General features: G+C 38.5%; 1 protein-coding gene across 1 annotated transcript in view; it reads right to left on the reverse strand.

The window, feature by feature from the left end:
• Positions 1 to 20,923, reverse strand: part of CFAP221 (cilia and flagella associated protein 221) — a 663,664-nt gene that overhangs the window by 374,593 nt on the left and 268,148 nt on the right. The window contains exons 12-13 of the mRNA XM_086957336.1: positions 5,059 to 5,146; positions 2,637 to 2,726 (exon numbers count right to left, since the gene is read on the reverse strand). Coding sequence (XP_086813462.1) covers positions 2,637 to 2,726; positions 5,059 to 5,146 — 178 coding nt within the window. The remainder of the gene's footprint in view (positions 1 to 2,636; positions 2,727 to 5,058; positions 5,147 to 20,923) is intronic.

Genomic DNA, 20,923 nt, shown 5'->3' on the forward strand with positions numbered 1-20,923 from the left:
CACTCAGGAGGCTGTGACAGGAATTTAGTATAATAAGAAAAGAAAGTTGATGAAGCAAGGAACACGAAGTAATGGAACATCTTGAGGATATTATGTAGTTTGTCGTTAGCCAATGTTGCAGTTGCAGCTATAAAAAGGTGAGGTCTGGAGCCATTGTTGAGGAGGGCTTAGTTTGAAGGAATGGTGCACAGTGAGAAGAGATGTTAGGAAGAAATAGGAAAAATTAAAAATTATAGTATTGGAGGCAGCTGAGGAGGAAAGCAGATAACACCTCTCTTTGCTGTGAAGGGCTAAGCATAAGGTTGTAATCTGACATTAAGTCAAACATTTAGTGTTGACAATTATTGATTTGAGAATGGCGGAAGTTACTGAGAGGGGAAAGTAATGTACATTTAGGTATTGTCAGCATATAGTCCTCCACTACTACAGTTGGCGCCAGCATGGCTTCCTAGTGTTGCTGAGGCTTATGCGGCTGCACTTGTTGAAGCAAGTCTTTCCTCTGCCTAAGGATTTGTTTTATTTAAACGTTTTAGTTTTATCATACAACCAGGCTTCTAGCATTGCTGAGGAACTGGATACATTATTCTGTAAAAACTTTCATGAAATATATAACACCTGGTGGGCCGCCATGCATGACAGCCAGGTCAGCATTTTGTTTTTCTTAGGCAAACCCATGAAGTATGGAATTATTTCTGGAAAAGAAACAGAAAATGCTTCTGTCCGAAATTTCTCTAAATAAATTAAATATCCCTTACTGAAAAGCTATTTGTTACCTGTGTTGAGTTATACATGTGAAATTTACAAGGAGGTTGTCATAACAAACTTACGGGGGACAGCCGGGATGATAGTACCCTAATGTGAGACTTATTAGCCAAGATTTTCCATACCATCTCCAGCACAGAATGAGTGAAGATTGTTCTGGTCAAATCCCTCCATGGATACCATTAAAATTTGTAACTGATAATGATGTCCACCCTCTTATATTGCCTCTTTAGGTTTTCAGGACTGTCCAAACGGTGGTTCTTTGTAATAAAACTGGAAATCTGGGTCTCCGTATCCTTCCGTTTCCTTTTTGTGAGATGGTGCCTCAGAAAACGTTCTTTTTTTGGAAATTTTCTAAATAAGGCTTCGAGTTCCAGAAAAATACCTGGAATCTCCAAAAAGGTGACTGTTAAGAGGAACAGAAGACTCAGTAGGGCATTCATTCTCATGTGGTTGCTTGCTCAACACAGGGCACGCATAAAGCCCCCCACCATCTGATTTATTCTAGTGTGTGTTAAATAATGAAAATAAGTCAAGTCCATAGGAATTCATACCCCTAAATACTTTCCCTCTGCGATTAAATCAGTTTTAAAGTCTGAGAGGGCATTTGTGGAACTTGTAAACTTTGCAGCTGATGGAATGATACATGCTTTGGAAGCTTAATAGCTGCTACTTCTGCTTTTCCATACTTTTCTACTCCTTTGTAATCAGTGGAAAGAAAACCCATGACTTTGTCGCGGATAGCAATATTCCCTTAACACCACTTTCCTTTACAGTTCCTCTATGTTAGACACTTATGCACCTTTCTGAAATCTTCCATCTGCACATGTCACAACTAATCTCTTTCCTCATCAGCACCCTCTTTTCAATTTCTCCTTCAAGTACCACCTTATATTTCCTTCGCTTCAGCATACCCTGCACTTACACAGCCACTAACTTGTAAGCACGGTCTATTCTTTTACCTTCGACCTGACAATATTTCGGCGGCTGTGTCCCTCCTTCACACTTTTTTGTATATAATCAAAATTCCAATTGGCACAAATGACCTCTCTGGGCTCTACAGGAGTTCCAATGATTAGATGAAGATTTATTCTGAACTCCTCTATAACCCACTGAGGGGCAGTGTGAGAAATCACACTGCCTCGACACAGGACTCCAGAGTTCTCAATCTTGCCACGTTCATAAACACCCACAAACAACATGAACTCTCACAGACACCTAGAGTCGGCTCAGTTCTCAGAAAGCACTACACAAGAGTGATATGCTGCATGGAAAAAAAAACTACAGACATACAACATCCTGGAAAAAGCAAATACCCTTACGTCATGCAAGATTAAGCAAAACTTGTGAAATGTAAACAGGGCCTGCATCGCTGACGTGGATTACCATAATGGCTTTTAAGGTCATTGGTCAAAAAACGATCGCTGTTTTTTACCTGTAAACTTAAAGATATGAACTTAGGTCCCAATCGCCAGTTTTTAATCCCTGCTGGGTCTGGGATCGAAAGGGACACGGCACACTTTAAAGCCATGAGTATTAATTGTTTCACGTAAGATTAACACCCGTACAAATATTAACCTGAGCCAAAAGATAGTATTATATTTAAGAAAGGCAGATGAAGCTTATCACTACACACTTGTTCTGTTTAAACTCGGTATAAAATTAACCAGAAGTTCACCCAATATAACTAAGCAAAAATAAAGACTGTAAAAGCCATTAAATCATTTAGGGGAAAAAGTGTGCTACATCCATGAGCAAAGATTCTGAAAAAAGAAACAAGGAAAGTGAAAAAATCGTTTTCAGATCCTTCATGGAAAAAAGAGCATACAAACGTCGAAAGGTTTTCGAAGCGGTAAAAACTGTCCACAGCTTACCTGACCCAAAGGTCGGAGTATTCGTTTTAAACTAGCTTCCGTTTTGATTCTTTGGAATTCTCTCTCCAGAATGGGGTCGCCACGTTTTACCTGTTTTAAATGAAATTAACATTTCATGTACTTTTGTGACTTACTTTGAGGATTCAGTAACCATATTTTTAAAAATGAATTACAAGTGATGTTAGTCTTTGACATTGTATTTATTTGATTTTATGGATTTCAAAAAATAAATTTAAAAATATGCTTTATGATGAAGTAACATTTAAAAAGGAGCAGTAGAAAACATCTAATATGCTGATAGGACAACATTGGTTCAAAACTGTAGAGTACGCTTTAACGGGGGGCTCTCTAAAAAGCACTAGGATTAATAGCAGCAGATGGCCATGATCGAAGAACACAAATCACTTGGAAATTACTTGTGGATTTTGAAGTCAGGGCCAATGTTAGAACGAGAAAGGTGATTTCTGTCCTGTACCCCCTGGGGCAGTAGTACCCTGCATTTCAGTAGCTGAGGAATGAGGTGTGTGGCTTGCCCCTAGGCTAGGGAATCTTCTCCTCTTGCTCCTGACAATACCAGGCCTCAATTACCCATCAATGGTGATGGAGTGATAGATGGTGCTCTTCCATCACTTAGGTGATAGCCATGGAGATACATTTATGCCTTCATATTTTTAAGCTGATGATATATTTTCTGACATCAAAAAACAAGGTGATCCCAATCCACCGTTTTTTGCCCACCAGGCCACCTCAGTTTGTACCCCAACATATGCATATCAGCCTTGACCCTGCGCCTCATGGGAACAGTCTAGCCTGAACTACCAGGCAAGGTCCTCCCTTAATCGGATTACAAGTAACCCAGGACTGGGTTTGTCCTTGTTATGAACGCCTCAGCCAGGTATAGCTTCACTCCAGTAGCACAGTGAGCACGGGACCAAACTCTGGGCATACCCGTCACAAGCCGCGGCCCGTGCAGGTAAGTGCAGTACGGCAGTGGGGATTTCGATGGGTGATGACAAGCGAAAATGAAATAAATAATTCATTTTCCCTGCCATCGTTCGTCAAAATCACGCCCCCCCCCCACCACCCAGCCCCATCGCCCCACCTCTCTTACCTGCAAGGGCCGCGGCTGCCCGCCACACTTAGGACATCTAAAAACAAAGTGATGGATAGAATGCTTGAATTAAAATCAGCCGAGTAATTTCCAGTGGCTCAGATTAAATCAAGCATTCCATCCATCACTTATTGCATACTTAAGCATATATTTTCTAACAGCAGGACTTTCTGAGAATAACAAATAACTGGCCTTTTTAAGACTACATCCTGGATGAAAGCCATGACCTCCCTGCATGTTTTATACAGTTTTACATTCACTCTAGCTACAAACCATAAAATTACATTCTAGCTCTACTTCCCAAATGTGCCATATCCTGCTGAAACAAACATGAATTGGCAACGCCAATAGGTTCGCTTATGAGAGTGCTGTTGGTATGATCAATGTCTTTTAGCCATGTTTGTGCAGCAGCACGGAAGATGTGCAGCTTGGCAGAAAGTTAAAAATAAAAATTCATATCGTGGCCAGCGGTGGCCATGTATGGCACTTTATCTTCTTTAAAAGTTGTGTAACTTAGATGCTTTCTTCCTTGAAAGGTGTACCATCTGTTTACCTTCTCGAAAAGTTATATAGTAAGGGAGATGTACTCTAAAGGTCGGCCTCTTGCCATGAGCAAGCTACGTGGCCTTAGGAAACATGCCACGTAGTAATTACAATAAATGGGTAAGATAATCAGAATCTACCAACAGCCTCATTTCGAGTCTTATGCAAATCCTGATGGGGTTGACAACTGGTGTTACCCACCCCATCGAGATCCAAAGTAGTTCCATGGTGGAATTCCTAGGCGGAAAATGGGAAATAATCATTGGAACTGGGGCAGAGTTCTCAATCTCCACAGCAATTCCCCATTTCTAGGGTTGATTTTGGGTCTTACTTGGTGTGGTAAAACCCTCCAGTCTCCATGACTCCTGTGGTCCTAAAAGAGGAGAGGAGCCCCAGAGCAGGGTAAATCAGAATCATAGATAAATAATAAATGATAGCAGAAATCCCCCTCCCTCATGTGATTGGCTCTGCCTATTTGCCTACCCACTGAGTCACCTACAGACCTAACAACCTTTGGCTTCATTCCAACTGTCTCTCACCTTTTATTGACCTTTGTAAAAAAGAACACTTCCTGATTTTTTACTTCTTTGCTGCACACTCCTTTTAAATGTACTGTGTGCCATGGTCTTAGGAGACTTTTGAGCAAGGTTCCTACTCTTTCTGACCCAACTGCACAAGTGCACATCACTCACATGTATTTTCTCTAGAATTACATTTGCCTTCTGAAGAAACACAAAAAGTATTAAAATAAGAAGAGTAAAGTTCAACCTTTATAATCTCTTCGCCTCTGGTTCGCTCCTCGAGGATTGCCATTTTTTGAGGTATTGAAATTGGATCATTTCCAAGATTCACTTGCCTATGAGAAAAGTTACAGTTACGTCAATGTAATCCAGGGGACATTTCAAAAATATTTTTGAGGTTTGAGATAGTATTCAGACAAATTAAGGACACTGGAAAATACTGAATGCGTTTTAGAATCTGGAAAAGGTAAATATACATAGTTACCAGTGAGCTTTTTTTTTTTAAACATAGTTTTTATTGGAAAGTGACAGTACAGTACATCTCGGAGTATACCAGTCAGTACATCCCTAGTATAATGACACAAATTACATGTCAATCAATGATATCCACATTCTAGTAAACCGTGTGTTACAACATTTTCTGCCTACGTTTATATGCAGGATTTATCAAAAGAGAAACAGACACTTGTAACACCTTAGGCCATTGGTAACAAAATTTTTTAGAGTAACCTCAAAAACCCTATGCCACTCTGGTTGTTGCGGTATATTTGGTTCATCCGCCCCGCATATGGGTTGTTGGCCGTTATCATTGGTTACTCCAAATTTGTGGTGTTGCCAGCCTCAACCCGAGGCACCTCTGGCTTTTAGTGCAGTGTCCAGAGAAAAGGGAGAAGTGTGTAGAAATTAGAATCTCAAAAAAAGGAAAAAAGGTTTAAAAACTGAAAAATCACCCTGGATCATTTTAATTATTGGTGTGATTTTCAGAGTAATTAAAAATAAATCGGTACCACCCAATTGATCGAGTTACCAGATCGTGGTAGTTAGGTACAGTTATCACACAAACGTCGACATGTTTCTGCTCCGTCGGCCCACAGGGGTCTATAGAGCATTCGTCAGGACTAACAATTAAACAAACAAGGTACACGGAGAGTACATAGAGAAATACACACTTATTAGGAGCATCCTGATTTAGGCTTGTGCACAAGCCTAAATCAGGATGCTCCTAATAAGTGTGTATTTCTCTATGTACTCTCCTTATTTTTCAGAAACTGGAGGAGTCGATATCCCTGGAAATGTATACAGGTTCTTATCTAAATACAACACAAATGGTGTGAGTAATACGTACCTTGTTTGTTTAATTGTTAGTCCTGACGAATGCTCTATAGACCCCTGTGGGCCGACGGAGCAGAAACATGTCGACGTTTGTGTGATAACTGTACCTAACTACCACGATCTGGTAACTCGATCAATTGGGTGGTACCGATTTATTTTTAATTACTCTGAAAATCACACCAATAATTAAAATGATCCAGGGTGATTTTTCAGTTTTTAAACCTTTTTTCCTTTTTTTGAGATTCTAATTTCTACACACTTCTCCCTTTTCTCTGGACACTGCACTAAAAGCCAGAGGTGCCTCGGGTTGAGGCTGGCAACACCACAAATTTGGAGTAACCAATGATAACGGCCAACAACCCATATGCGGGGCGGATGAACCAAATATACCGCAACAACCAGAGTGGCATAGGGTTTTTGAGGTTACTCTAAAAATTTTTGTTACCAATGGCCTAAGGTGTTACAAGTGTCTGTTTCTCTTTTGATAAATCCTACTTACCCTGGGGACTGAAACAGACATTCAAATCCCTAATCCCCCCCTATTGATTAATTAGTACGTTTATATGCAGTCCGGAAACACCCCACAGTAATCCACATTCCCTTTTTTTTAGTTCTCCTTGGGCCTTGCCCTGCCCATGTACAGTGCTGCAAGCAGCCGCGGTCGGTAGTAGAAGATCCTGTAGGGCGGTGACGTCACCAAATGCGATGCAGTGTGCGCAACGAAATTCATTTTATTTATTTATATGTTAACTTACCTGTTAAACTCCGTAATCCATACATTACTACCCCCATCCTGCCCCTTCCCACACCACCGCCCTGCAGGAACTCCTACTACCGACAGTGGCTGGCTGCAAGTATGTACCTCCGACTAAGGATTCCCGCCCATTCAATACGGTAGTCACTTGTTTTACAGCGTGACATTTTGAAGAAACAAAAAACTTCCCTACCACCCCCTCCCGCCTCCCTCCCCCAAAGACTCAGCAATGAAGGAACTGTTTTAATCATGCAATCATTCCAGCTCAGCATACAAGGTAATATACAGTTACAAATATACTGGCCCCTAGTAGCAACCATTTAACATTGATCTTTACAGGACTGCGCTACAGCCCAACTTTCGTACCTCTTATGTTCCAACTGAGCACACCCTAGAGGCAATATTATAGTATTTCTACAGCACCAAATCCCTCCAACAACATATTCTACCACTCTATGGAAATAGGAGTCGTGCGCAAGCCACGTTGTTCCTCCCTTTTCAATTCTGCACCTTCCGCCTTGCCCCATCTCATAAACTCGTCATACCATTCTTTCAATGACGGTGATCTGGCAGTTTTCCATCTCATTGTAACATTGCGTTTGGCCAGTATGACAACCAAATTAGTAAATGTTGTAACTGGGCTACCCCTCTTCCCTTTGGGGCCTAGTCCCAGCAAACAATATTCCAGCCTGTCATTGTTCCTCACTGGATCTAGATCTGTTAAACTTACCAGTGCGCTTCAGTATGCAGGCCAAAGACATTGATGTGCTCTTATAATATGTATTAACTAAAGAAGTATACCTTAATTCATCGTTTACATTTAAATGAAGTTGAATGTCAATAAGAAAATGCTAAGGGTCTCATTATGAGTGTTCTGGAGTTGGTGGAAATAATGTTATACTTTCAGAGGTACCAATGCTAGGGGTACGAAGAACTCTATGGGTGTAGAATGGCCAGAGATTACGGATGGGATTCTGAGATTCCACCGAGAAATGAGGAATTACCACGGAAACCAGGAATCCACTGGTATTTCCTAATTCTTGCTCGGAGTTTCACCCAGCAATTTGGACTGCTTTCAGCAGCTGGAGTTCCTTGGAGAAACGTCAAACTTCTAATTCACAGGGACCGGTAATTCCCTCTAAAGGCCCTAGAAGAAGCTTATAGAGGGCATAAATATCTTATTGGAATAACAAATAGATGTATTTTATTTATTTTTATATGAATTGCAATAACTTCAATTAAACTAAAAAACAGTTTATCATTACATCAGACTTCTAGGGTCACCGATTTACAATTATTTTCAAGAGTGGCTTTATTTCACGCACAATTTATTTCAACATCAACGGCTCTTGCATGGGGGAGCCTTGGTGGACGCAGGGGCATTCTTGCTACGGACTAGAGACTGTCTACAGTGGGGCACTGAACAATGGATGGTCCAGCACGCGAGACCGGGAGCTACACCACAGTGACAGTAGCATTCGTTTGTTTAATATTGGTTTTGTTTGGGGTTTATATGTACTGTGAGTTGGGGAGTGATTAGTTTCACGATCACTACACAGTAAGGTAGGGTGGGGGGTAGGTTTAGGGGCACTTAACAACGCTTTGAAGCACCATGGGCCGGAGCAGGTCTCAGATTAGTCACCTACAGGGGCAATGTCTCTTATGGGGGAGGGAAACACGCGTCCACCATTACTCAGATTCAAGAACTGGCGCTACTGGCCTGGAATGTTAAAGGGCCGGGTAACAAGGTCTAGAGGAGTTTGATACTCAGGGCTCTTCATAGATATAAACCGGACATCTTGTATCTGCAGGAGACACACCTTATTGGTGAACAGCACAGGAGCATGGGGAGGAGGAGGTATAAACTGATAGGATATGGACAGTCCTTGGGCTCGAAAAGGGTTATGATTCGGATTAGGAAGGCACTCATGTTTCATGTGCAACATACGTGGGCGGGCACACAAGGGTGTTACACTGCGGTCCTGGGAGAATATGGGGGAGAAGCAATGTCATTGATCAATGTCTGTGCCCCCCGCAGCCTACAGCCCGCAACATTACAACATGTGGGTGTTGTTCTATTGGAAGCTCCCCCGGCACGGGCGTTGGTAGGTGGAGACTTTAATTTGGTACTAAATACACATTTGGACAGGATGAGCTCCAGGGTAGAAGGGGAGGACACCAAGGGGAAATTAGAAGGATTCATGTGGCCCTGGATTTATGCGATGTTTGGAGGACTCTCCTCACTGCCAAGAGGAGATATTCATGTTACTACGGGGCGCTCAACATGCACTCAAGACTTGATTATTTTTTCACTACAAGTGACTCACTCCTTAGATTCAGCGAGGCTGCATAACCAGCTCATGGAATCAGTGATCACTTGCTGCTATGAGTGACACTGTCCACTAACATTCGGAAACCCAGGGGGATGTGTAAAATGGAGACATGGCGCTTATACAATGTACAGGAGGTCAAACGCTTAGACAAGGGGTCTAAATGTTATTTTGAGGAAAATATAGCCTCTGTGAGTAGCTCAGTAATGTTATGGGAGGCTTGCGAGGCCATGATCAGTGGAGTCATTATCACAAGGGAAATTGGGGATCAATGAGAAAGAATGGCTAGATTGACTTCCTTGGAGAAGAGTTGGTTCAGTTGGAGAGGGATTATGCAGAGGCCCCATCTCCCCGACCAAAGAGGCCATGGATCTAAAGAGATCCAAGCTTCAGATAGTGGCTAACGCTGAGGCCAAAACGTACCTCGCAAAACAATAATGAATATATATGAATGGGGGAACAAGACAGGCAAATTGTTAGCATGGATTGGAGGTAAGGAAAGGGAAAGTGGGGATGTTAGAGCGTTACAGGTGGACTCTGGCGACACAGCGAGAGGATGTAGGGGGATAGTGGATGAACTCGCTAGGTATTTCTAGACCTTTTACAATACCTACTTGCGGGCCCCTGAATAGGAAGTGTTGGAATTCAATAATGACTGCCATATGAGACAACTGGGTAGGGAGCAGGCGAGAGATCTAGAGGCAGACATTACGGTGGAGGAAGTTTTCTCTGCCATGGGCCAACTGGAACCTGGGAAAGCCCTGGGACCAAACAGATTCCTAGTTGAATTATTTCCAAAACTACAGAGGCGAACAGTGGCTTTGTTGCATGCAGCCTTTGTAAAGGTGTTCCAGAAGGGAGAGCTGCCGGATAACATGCAGTCTGTGACAGTAGTACCGAAGCCAGAGATGGCCAGAGATAGATGTGAAGTGTACCAGTGGATATCATTGCCAAAATCCTGGACAAACTACTAGCGACCAGGCTTAGTGCCTTGGTGTTAGAGGTGGTACACTCTGACCAGAGTGGGTTCATGCCTGGCCGCTTGACCAGGCAGACCCTAAAACGTTCACATAACAATCAAGTGGCAGCAATGTTTGCGGTTGCTTCGTTAGATGCGAATAAGGCCTTTGACTCCGTGGAATGGCTGTACCTCTTTGATGTACTGCAAAATATGGGATTTGGTCCTAGATACATCAAGTAGGTCAAGCTGCTCTATGATGGGCCCATATCCAGAGGTTTGGTAAATATCTATTTCTCGCGGGAGTTTAGAATGCGGAGAGGCACGCGCAGGGACGCCCGCTCTCGTCAATGCTGTTTGCCCACGCTATAGAAGTTTTGGCAGAATGGGTGCAGGTGGACACTCAGATATGGGGATGGCTGAGAGATAATGGATGGGAGGAGCACATATCACAGTATGCCGATGATATTTTGTAGTTCCTAACGAATGGCGGGCCCCATACTGGATGTGTTTCAGGAAATCTTCCGTATATTTGGGGCCCACTCAGGCTTTGCCATAAACTGACACATCTCTGCTGTTCCCACTTCGAGAATGGAATCAGAGGGGATCACTTGCTTTGCCCCTGCTGATAGAGACAGAACAATTTAAATATTTGGGGATCTGGGTTACTGACTGTCAGGATTCAAACTATGAGGAAAATCTGGCTAATCTGCTCAAGCGACCTGAGCAGGATGTGAAACACTGGCAGGTGCTGCCACTCTCGCTATTTGTGAAGGCAGCATGTTTAAAATTGTGGCACTTCCTATGTTTCTGTACGTACTCCAGAATAGCCCCTATAAGATCCCAGATGGGTAATTTACTAAAGTGGACGCATTAGTGCAGATGCTACACTGGGCGCCTGGACAGCTTTGTATAGCCCTGAGGGTCCTTCAGCGATCTAAATATGAGTTTCGCATTGCCCTATCAAATGGGAGGAAGTACAGTAAGGTGGCACATGTGAGTGTTTTAAATGATTGGCCATATGCAGATGGTGCGGATCCGACATTTGGACAAGACAGGATAGGAATGGGGACAGGAGCTGCTTAAATCTGCTGTATGGTGGTGGGTTGTTGCCCGAGGTGAGTCCAGTGACGAGGATGTTGGTTGATACTCGGAGGAGATTGACCAGGGTAATAGGATCGGGCCTTGGGCTGACCCCGAGGACGTCATTGTAGGAGGGCTCTAGGCTGCGACCCATCACAGCTTTGAGGGGATTTCAAAGATGAGACACTATCAGAATCTCCATGCTGGCAGACGTCTGGGATGCAAATGGGGTGGTTCCTTCTGCCTTCCTGAAGCAGGAATATCAAATGTCAGAATTGCAATGGTTGCACTATGCTCACTTGAGACATGCTCGCCGGGAATGTGTGTCTTTAGTAGAGGAGATACAAGAAGACTCCCCGCTTGAAGATAGACTTCTTGATAGAAGGGTTGACACAAAGTTGATCTTGTTGACCTATGGTACAGTGATAAGAAACATGCAATCCCCTCTCTTGAGACTACAGGATACAAGGGAACTTTGGATCCCTGATCAAATATCGATTTCAAAAACACCGACCTACAAAAATATCGTCGCAAAAACATTGTCTACAAAAATATCGTCACCATATACTTAAACAAGGATTAACACAAATATCAATATTTTATCATCGACTAAAATAATATTGTTTTAAATGATATCGACTACATAAATATCGAGTACAAAATTATCGAAAAATTCTTTAAATAATATTAAACACACCACAAATATCGATACCACTATTATCGACTTACTTACTGCCTATTTACAAATACAAAAAATATCGACTTTTTTCTTTAACATTAAATACACAATGCTCTCAACATAATTACTATTTAATTATTATTACATTTTAAATAATGCTTAATTAACATATATAAATATACTATTTGCTTGAAATATATATAAATTATTTATCAATACACTAATAAATAGAAACATACTTAATAATTCAAATATACTCAATTATTATAATTATTATAAATACTTTACATATATATGCATTTTTAGAATTATAAACAATAAATATAAAACACATACAAAACATCTTTAATTATATACTAGTCCTAAATAACAAATAAAACAGCCTCATTTAAAAATAACGGTTATAAAATTCAAACTACACTTCTCAACCAATGGATTTAAAATAAATGTCGTCAAACCAATCAAAATGCAGAAATACTTACCTGACTACTATAAAAACAATTACATACTTAACTAAAATTACCATTTTTGGACCAAACTGGGAGAAAAACGGTTACTTTGCTGAAGAGAAAAGAATACTCACCTAGAACAACTACTACAACACATTATACTACAACACAAGTAAGTAAACTCCCATTTTATGTACTATAAAAGCGTCAAGAAACTTAGCTAAACTCCCTAAACTAAATAAAAGCTCTCTCTTTTTTATTTAAACTATAAATTCCTACCAACAACAGCCACAATGAATAAATGTACTTAAAAATGAGCTGCCTTATCAATGCCTACATAGAAATGTAACAAATAAATAAAAATATAGCAAACTAAAGTTTTAAATGACTTAATATTGTATGAGCTATAAATATATACAAATATAATATACAACTAATACAAACACTTATTTTTTCAGAATCAACAAACTTCATCTACCAAACTACATCTACGCAAACAACAGCTTCTACAAAATTAAGTAAGTATACTCACAGTTTAAATTATTGATCAGAAAAGAGAAACAAATAAGTATCAAACAATATTATTATTTACTACTGTTCTCTACCACAACTACAGGAATTACAACTGTGAAACTGCAAATATAAGAACTAAAGACATCAGAATAACTGAAAAAACAACGTTGTAAGTACATTTTTAAAATTACTATTTTAACCTAGACATTGAAATAAATGTTTTACATATTTCCTAAAAACACATATATATATATGTCTTCACAGATCTACCCTAGAAATGGCAGAAGGAGCTACTTTTATAACATCTCAAAAAGGAAAAATAATGCTCAGCTACATGGGTTATACCTACACCCAAGAAAAAGTCAAAGATAACAAAACACATTGGAAATGTAGCAAATATTATTCAACTGCATGCTATGGTAGAGCTACTACTGTAGATAACAATGTTGTAAATGTACGTGAGCATAACCACCCACCCAATGTGACCGAAGTAGAAGGAAGGGAAGCATTAGAAACACTTAGAGAAGCAAGTACAGGCTCCAAACAAACAAGCACTACAATTTAAAAAAATGTTTTGACCAAAGTCCCAGAGCACGTAACAGAACAGTTACACTCAATCCCCAACTTGAAAAGATTAATAGCTAAAACTAAAAGAGCATCTGATCCAACTCCACCTCAAACTTTTGAAGAAATTAAAATATATCCAGAATATACTATTACCCATAAAGAAGACAAATTCTTGATGTACGATAACCAAAGCCATGATAAAAGAATTCTACTTTTTGCAACAAATAACAACTTGCAAAAACTGCAAACTTGTGCAACTTGGATGATGGACGGAACTTTTAAAGTGTGTCCAAAACCTTTCTATTAACTTTACCCCATCCACGGTGAATACCAGGAAACTAATATCCCCTTAATTTATACATTGCTGCCAAATATAACAAATGCAACCTACATAGAAATCTTAACAACAATCAAAGATTTAACAGATAATTACTACCCACAAAGAATCATAATAGACTTTGAAAATGCTATGATACAAGCTATACTAAAAATATACCCACAAACTGCAATTCAAGGGTGTTATTATCACTACAATCAAAGTATATGGAGACACTTACAAAAATCTACCTTAAGTATAGAATACTCTACAAACAGCAGCTTTGCTTGCCAGATAAAAAAATTAATAGCATTAGCATACGTCCCAACAACAGAAGTGGCAAATTACTACAATTTATTAATTGACAGTCCTTTCTACCGCAGTAATGAAAAAAAATTAACTCCCTTCCTAGACTATTTTGAAGACACCTGGGTAGGAAAATTACATCGTTCAGGTCACTGCAGACAACCTAAATTCCAAATTCCCTGGTGGAATGTCTACGCTAGCACTATAGCACAAAAAGCCAAAACCAACAACGCGGTAGAAGGATGGCATAATGCCTTCCAAGCCACAATAGGAAGAACACAACCAACACTTCATAAACTAATCCAATGCATCAAAAAAGAACATAGCTACCAAGAGCTAAGAATTTAACAATCTCTATCAAAAATAGGACCAAAACTAAGCAAACAAACAATAAATATGTACGAATACCTCCAACAAAAAACAAGAATGTACCCAAGTATCCAAGGTCTAGAATGCATAGACCTAATTGCAAAATCTATCCTTTAATAAAATACAAATAGCAAACCATAAAACCATATATAGCACAGACCATTTTTTTATATTAGTTAAATTATGTCTTGTAATGTAAAATAGAAATTATCACAAGACATGATATAACTAAATAAAATACAAACTCGCCAATAAGCATAAACCACCCCAAAAATTAAATAAATAATTACTTACGGTTCTGTAGCTGTAGAATCTTTCCGAAATAGATGCTTTAAAAACGAATCCAACCAAAAACAATCCACATCGTGAAATCAAACCCCAAAAAATGCAAAAAATACAACTGTATAAAAAGATTCCAACGTAGCAATCCTCTGGATAACGAAACCATAACGACCCGAAAGTAATTCACGATAAAAAACGCTCCAAAATCCCGAAAAATAAGGAAATGTATATAAACAATTTCCTCTATTTAAAAAAAAAACGAGAGCAAATCCATCTGGTCACCAAAACCGGCACCTGTAAATAAAGTACAGACAGAACCCACCCTAAACAAATAATAAACCCACAAAGCCAATAAATAACATATAAAACGTACTAAAATACATAAAGTAATACTTAAATGCAAAACATTAACATTACATTCATACTAGATAGTAAACAAAGTACGCTATCACTAACGTACTTAAATAAGACGTACATTTTACATAAACAGTTAAATAAGACACATAGCAACACATATACACTACTACTAACTAAAGAATTCATTAAAAGTAACTTAAAAGTAATTAAAATAAAACTTACATTAACAAACACGAAGCAGCTCCCAACCGCGAGGTTCCGTCTTCACAATTGACCCAAACAACGATGTAGATAGTCTAAAAAGTGAACTAAAGAAAACAAAATGGCAGCATAATTAAAACAAAAATAGGACTTAATCCCCATAAAAATGAAATGAATTAAAAAACATTTAAAAAAGATGCTAATTTTTGTTAGAAAATTGTTATGATTGTTTAAATGTTTAAAATAAACATATGAATATTGTAAAATATACATTATTTTTTATGTGAAAATATATAATAAAAAAATTAATGTATATTAAAAATATGTTTAATAAATTAAATGTTTATTTATGTATAATAGACAAATGTTAACAATTTTATGTATATACTTTTGTAAATGCAAAATATTTGTAAATTAATTAACATATTAAATTTCTTTAAAATTAAATACATTTTAATATGCTAATTAATAAAACATTACAATGTATATGTTACAAATACTGCAATGTTATACATCACTAAATACAAATGTAATTGTTTTTTAAAATGTTTAAATGTTTCCATCTACAAACAGAACTAACACAATAAAGACTGTTTATTTTACAACAATTTATTACTATTGTACTTTATAAATTTACATGCATGTGATATAAATATTTTTTTTTTAAATGTGTAATTGATTTTTATACATGTTATTAAATATAATCTTAAACACTTCAAAATATATAACAGAATATTTAAAAATATTATGAAAAAATATTATATTTTTTAATATTTTATAAAAAATAAAAAAATTCAAAATTTCAGTATTATAATTCCAAATACTATTAAAGTAAATAAAACACTATATAGTAATTTAAAAATACTAACCTAATTCCAAACTCTATATAAGAAAATGCTGGACAGTAAACCATAATAATTTACTATGCTAACTCCAAATCCTACATAACTCAGAGAAGTGCTGGACAGTAAACCATAATAATTTACTATTCTAACTCCAAATCCAACATAACTCAGGAAAAGTGCTGGACAGTAAACCATAATAATTTACTATTCTAACTCCAAATCCAACATAACTCAGGGAAAGTGCTGGACAGTAAACCATAATAATTTACTATTCTAACTCCAAATCCTACATAACTCAGGGATAGTGCTGGACAGTAAACCATAATAATTTACTATTCTAACTCCAAATCCAACATAACTCAGGGAAAGTGTTGGACAGTAAACCATATTAATTTGCTATTCTAACTCCAAATCCTACATAACTCAGGGAAAGTGCTGGACAGTAAACCATAATAATTTACTATTCTAACTCCAAACCCAACATAACTCAGGGAAAGTGCTGTACAGTAAACCATAATAATTTACTATTCTAACTCCAAATCCAACATAACTCAGGGAAAGTGCTGGACATTAAACCATAATGATTTACTATTCTAGCTCACCCTTACCCCCTATAAACCCAACAACCAACTCCTACAATATTTACAATTTTTAGAAAATATAAAATTTTAAAATATATCAGATAATTTCGAATTTCTAATTTAAAATTTCGAATGTAACAGTTTTTTTTCTTAGATTTTGTTAAATTTTATAAATTCACACACATTTTAAAATTACTACCCACCCTTATCCCCTATAAAACCAACAACCCACTAATAAAACATTCATACACTTAATTTTATATACATTTTTTATATATCATAATTAATTTCGATTTTCAAATTTAAAATTTCATTTTTTTTATTACAATAGTAAATTTACAAAAATACTTTACACACACTTTTTAAATTACTACCCACCGTTATCCCCTGTATAACCAACAACCCGCTACTAAAAAATTCACACAATTATTTTAATATAAATTTTAAAAATATCTTAATTAATTTCAGTTTTCAAATTTAAAATTTCGAAATTATTTTTTTTTATTACAATTGTAAAAAAAAATGAACACACAATTTTTAAATTACTACCCACCCTTATCCCCTATATAACCAACAACCCGCTACTAAAACATTCACACACTTAATTTAATATACATTTATAAAATATCTTAATTAATTTCGAATTTCAAATTTTAAATTTTGAAATTCATTATTATTTTCATTAAAATTGTAAATTTAAATAAAAACTTTACACACAATTTTTAAATTACTACCCACCCTTCTCCCCCATAAAACCAAGAACCCGCTCCTAAAATATTTACTAAAAATGCATTAAAAATATTAAATGTTTACTTTTAATAATCACATAAAATGTTTTAATATAAATAAATAATTCTCAGAAATACATAATAATAAACAAATTATTACACTAAATAAATTATATCGATATTATTTACATCAATATTTATCTCAACTATATTTACTACAACAATATTTAACAATGTCGATATTTCTGCTATTCTAAACAAACAATATTTACTACATCGATATTTAATTTGTCGATATTTAACACAGTCGATATTCTTACCTCGATATTTCTGCTTGTCGATATTTCCACGTCGATATTCCTGCTGTATACCGGAACTTTACCTATGCGACTTAGATGAGGATGATGGCCATAAAGATGAGTTTCTGCATGATTCAACTTAAGGTTTTACACAGAGTCTACTACACGCGCGCCTTGCTTTTTAAGAAAGATAGGGTGGGTTGTGCGGTGTGCCTTAGGAGTTTTAGGCTGCAAGGCACCTTTCTACATACACTCTGGAGCTGTCCCCATAAACGAGCTTACTGGAATGCACTTGGGGGAGGCAACAGGACTGCCTCAGGAGATTCAGCCGCAACTGAAACTTCTGGGAACATGGGGCTTGACATATCACTCCTGTTATCAGAAAATGTTGGTGAATTTGGATTGTATGGTGGCAAAAAACGACATTGCGCAGAAATGAGGTTTTGGGCTCCCTCCTAGACATAGTCACTGGGAGCATAGAATGGAATATTGTAGACTGATGGAAAAGGATATTTACAAAGGGCGAGGGTGCCAAAGGCATTTGATAAGATTTGGGTGCGGATGGGATACTAGTGTGGGTTGAGAGAGAGACAAGGTGGGTGCATAACACAACAGCGACCCCGGGGGAGAGGCAATGCTTCTTTGTCTTAGAAGCCCTTTCATGGAAGATTGGAAATAAGGGTGGTTCAAGGAAACACAGTAGACTGGGGGTGAAGCCATGGAATTTGTTGTGGTAAATCTGCTTTGGCCGAACTCAGGCCGATTTGTACGCTCGGAGATGTGGTGTTGAAAGTGTTGTTGTACTTGGTATAATTCATAAAACAATAACAACGTTTAAAAAATAAATACATAAAAATAACTAAATATATACGATTACATTAACTGCTTAAAACCACATTGTCTCTTTTCACTTTAAGGATGGACAGCTCCATGTTCTCACTCAAATAACTGAGTGACAGCCATAGATTTGGAATTAATCCCTGGCGTATATATTAGCTATCTGCTCATAAGGCCATTTTTAGTTGAAGGCTTTTGGGTTTTTCCAATCCTGTTTGACATTTCATCATTTGAATCTTATTTCTGCTTACATGCCACGTATTTGAAGGTTCCATTCATTTTGAAAACTATTGATGAAGAAATCATTGATGTGGCTTCACCATTTCAGTTTTGTCTTGCTTTTTAAGGGAAGGAACCATTTCTCAGTGCTTCCTTTTATATAAAGATGCAACTTTAGGTTTTGTAGTTGTGTTGTATCTGCACCACCTGCCGCGGATAATACCCACCCTTACCAGGTCAGGGTATTTTGCGCTCCCTCAAACAACCTGGACACATGGCCCCTACTCAATGTAGCCTTCCTCAAAGGACTCCTAGACGGTGTCAAATCAGGATCACCCAGGGACCCTCTGCCTATTTCTGTGCTTAAGCAGCTTGAGCCGCCAACTTTGCTTGTCACTATGGAACTTTTCAATGCCTCCCTACAGGAAGCCACAGTTTCACATGACTGGAAGCACTCCATGGTGATCCCTCTCTTGGAAAAGGCCAACGCCGACACCGATTTGCCCTCCAACTATCAGCCTATTTCTCTGCTGCCGGCCTCTCAAAAATCTTAGAGAAACACATCCACTCTCAGCTCACTAATTTTGTTGAAACCAAAAAGTAACTCAAATTGGGTTTCAGAGCTCATTTCTCTACAGAAACAACTCTACTGGGGGTAACGGAAAGGCTGTGTCACCATCTGGACGCTGGAGACACTGTCGCCCTCATTTTGCTAGACCTGAGCGCAGCATTCGACAGGGTATCTAACACCATGCAAGCAAAAACGTTAAGATCATTAGGCATCTGCGGGTCAACCTTAAATTGGCTTAATTCTTTTCTTGCCAATCACACTTTTCAATTTTTTTTCCCCAACAGCCAGCTCTGACATCCATCCGTCACCCTATGGGGTACCTCAGGGCTCCATTCTTAGTCCTTTACTCTTTAACCTATACGTTAGACCTCTAGCAGATGTTGCGGAAGATGCTGGGTTGTCTCGGTTCTCTTACGCGGACGACTCCCAGGAGAACTGTATGCAACGGGTCAGGACAGAGCGTGCAGCAATGCACGCTCTGACAAGAGCGGAGTTCGAGCGAAGGATTTCCCGAGTTAATGGATATGCCCAAGCTTGATGATAATGGGAATTGATATCAGAATGCTCCTGACTCCTAATGCTACTGCTGGATTATCCCGGACTGTGATATTAACATTTTAAACTGACTTTGAACTTTTCGATGCGAGGCTCCAAGATGGCAGACGGAGCTGCTTGTCGAATATTCGCCGTGGCTACCAAGTGAAGTTACCTTTTGCCCTGCCGAGCACCGGATCTTCATGCCTACAACCCTTCCTATGATCGGGTGAGAAAATTCAAAACCATTTTACTGCCAAAGAGCTGGGTCACATAGCCTGATCCCAAAATGGCGGTATGACGCACTCTGCGAGTGGACTCTTTGTTTTATTATGGCGATCGGCAGACCGGTTTTAATATATTGGTTAAATCAAAAATGAGTGATGCCTGTATACTGGGGACTCCTTCGAGGGGAGAATGGTCCGGTTGTTTGTACTTTCCCCCATCAGAGTGGACCCATGGGAAAGAGGAGTTAAGGATTTGAAATGAGGTACTGTGCAAGGAGCTGAGCGGAGGTGAAAAAAGAGCGCTGACTGATACGTGCGGGATAGCGCCGACTGTGGTGACTGAATAACGATCCCAAATGAGCTGCAATCACTCGCACTAGTCATAAAGGAGCGCAGTGTTTCTATATACCGAAATTGTCTCCAAGATGCGCCGCTTCCTATTAATCACTAAGACAAGGATGTGCGATGATGGATCTAATGATGGAATTTGCAAAGGAAATAAAGGTATTGCCAATTCGATTTGAAATTTATGATGGAGTAATTGCAGTTTGAGGTATCTGCTTAGCGAATCGAAGCAAATGAATGCTTGACTCCTTCTTTGGTCAGTAAATCCGACATTGCAGTGCTATCTAATAAATAATAATCAGCCGGACATTGGGCATTGTTCCTCCCCGTCTCCCCGCTATTACTCCTTCCTCCCCTCCCTCCTACGAATTATTGAAACATTGTTTATGTGTACTGTACCTTACTATGCTCTTGTATGTGATGTAACTTT

Source organism: Lissotriton vulgaris, chromosome 2_1 (genome assembly GCF_964263255.1).
Source record: "Lissotriton vulgaris chromosome 2_1, aLisVul1.2, whole genome shotgun sequence".
Taxonomy (NCBI): domain Eukaryota; kingdom Metazoa; phylum Chordata; class Amphibia; order Caudata; family Salamandridae; genus Lissotriton; species Lissotriton vulgaris.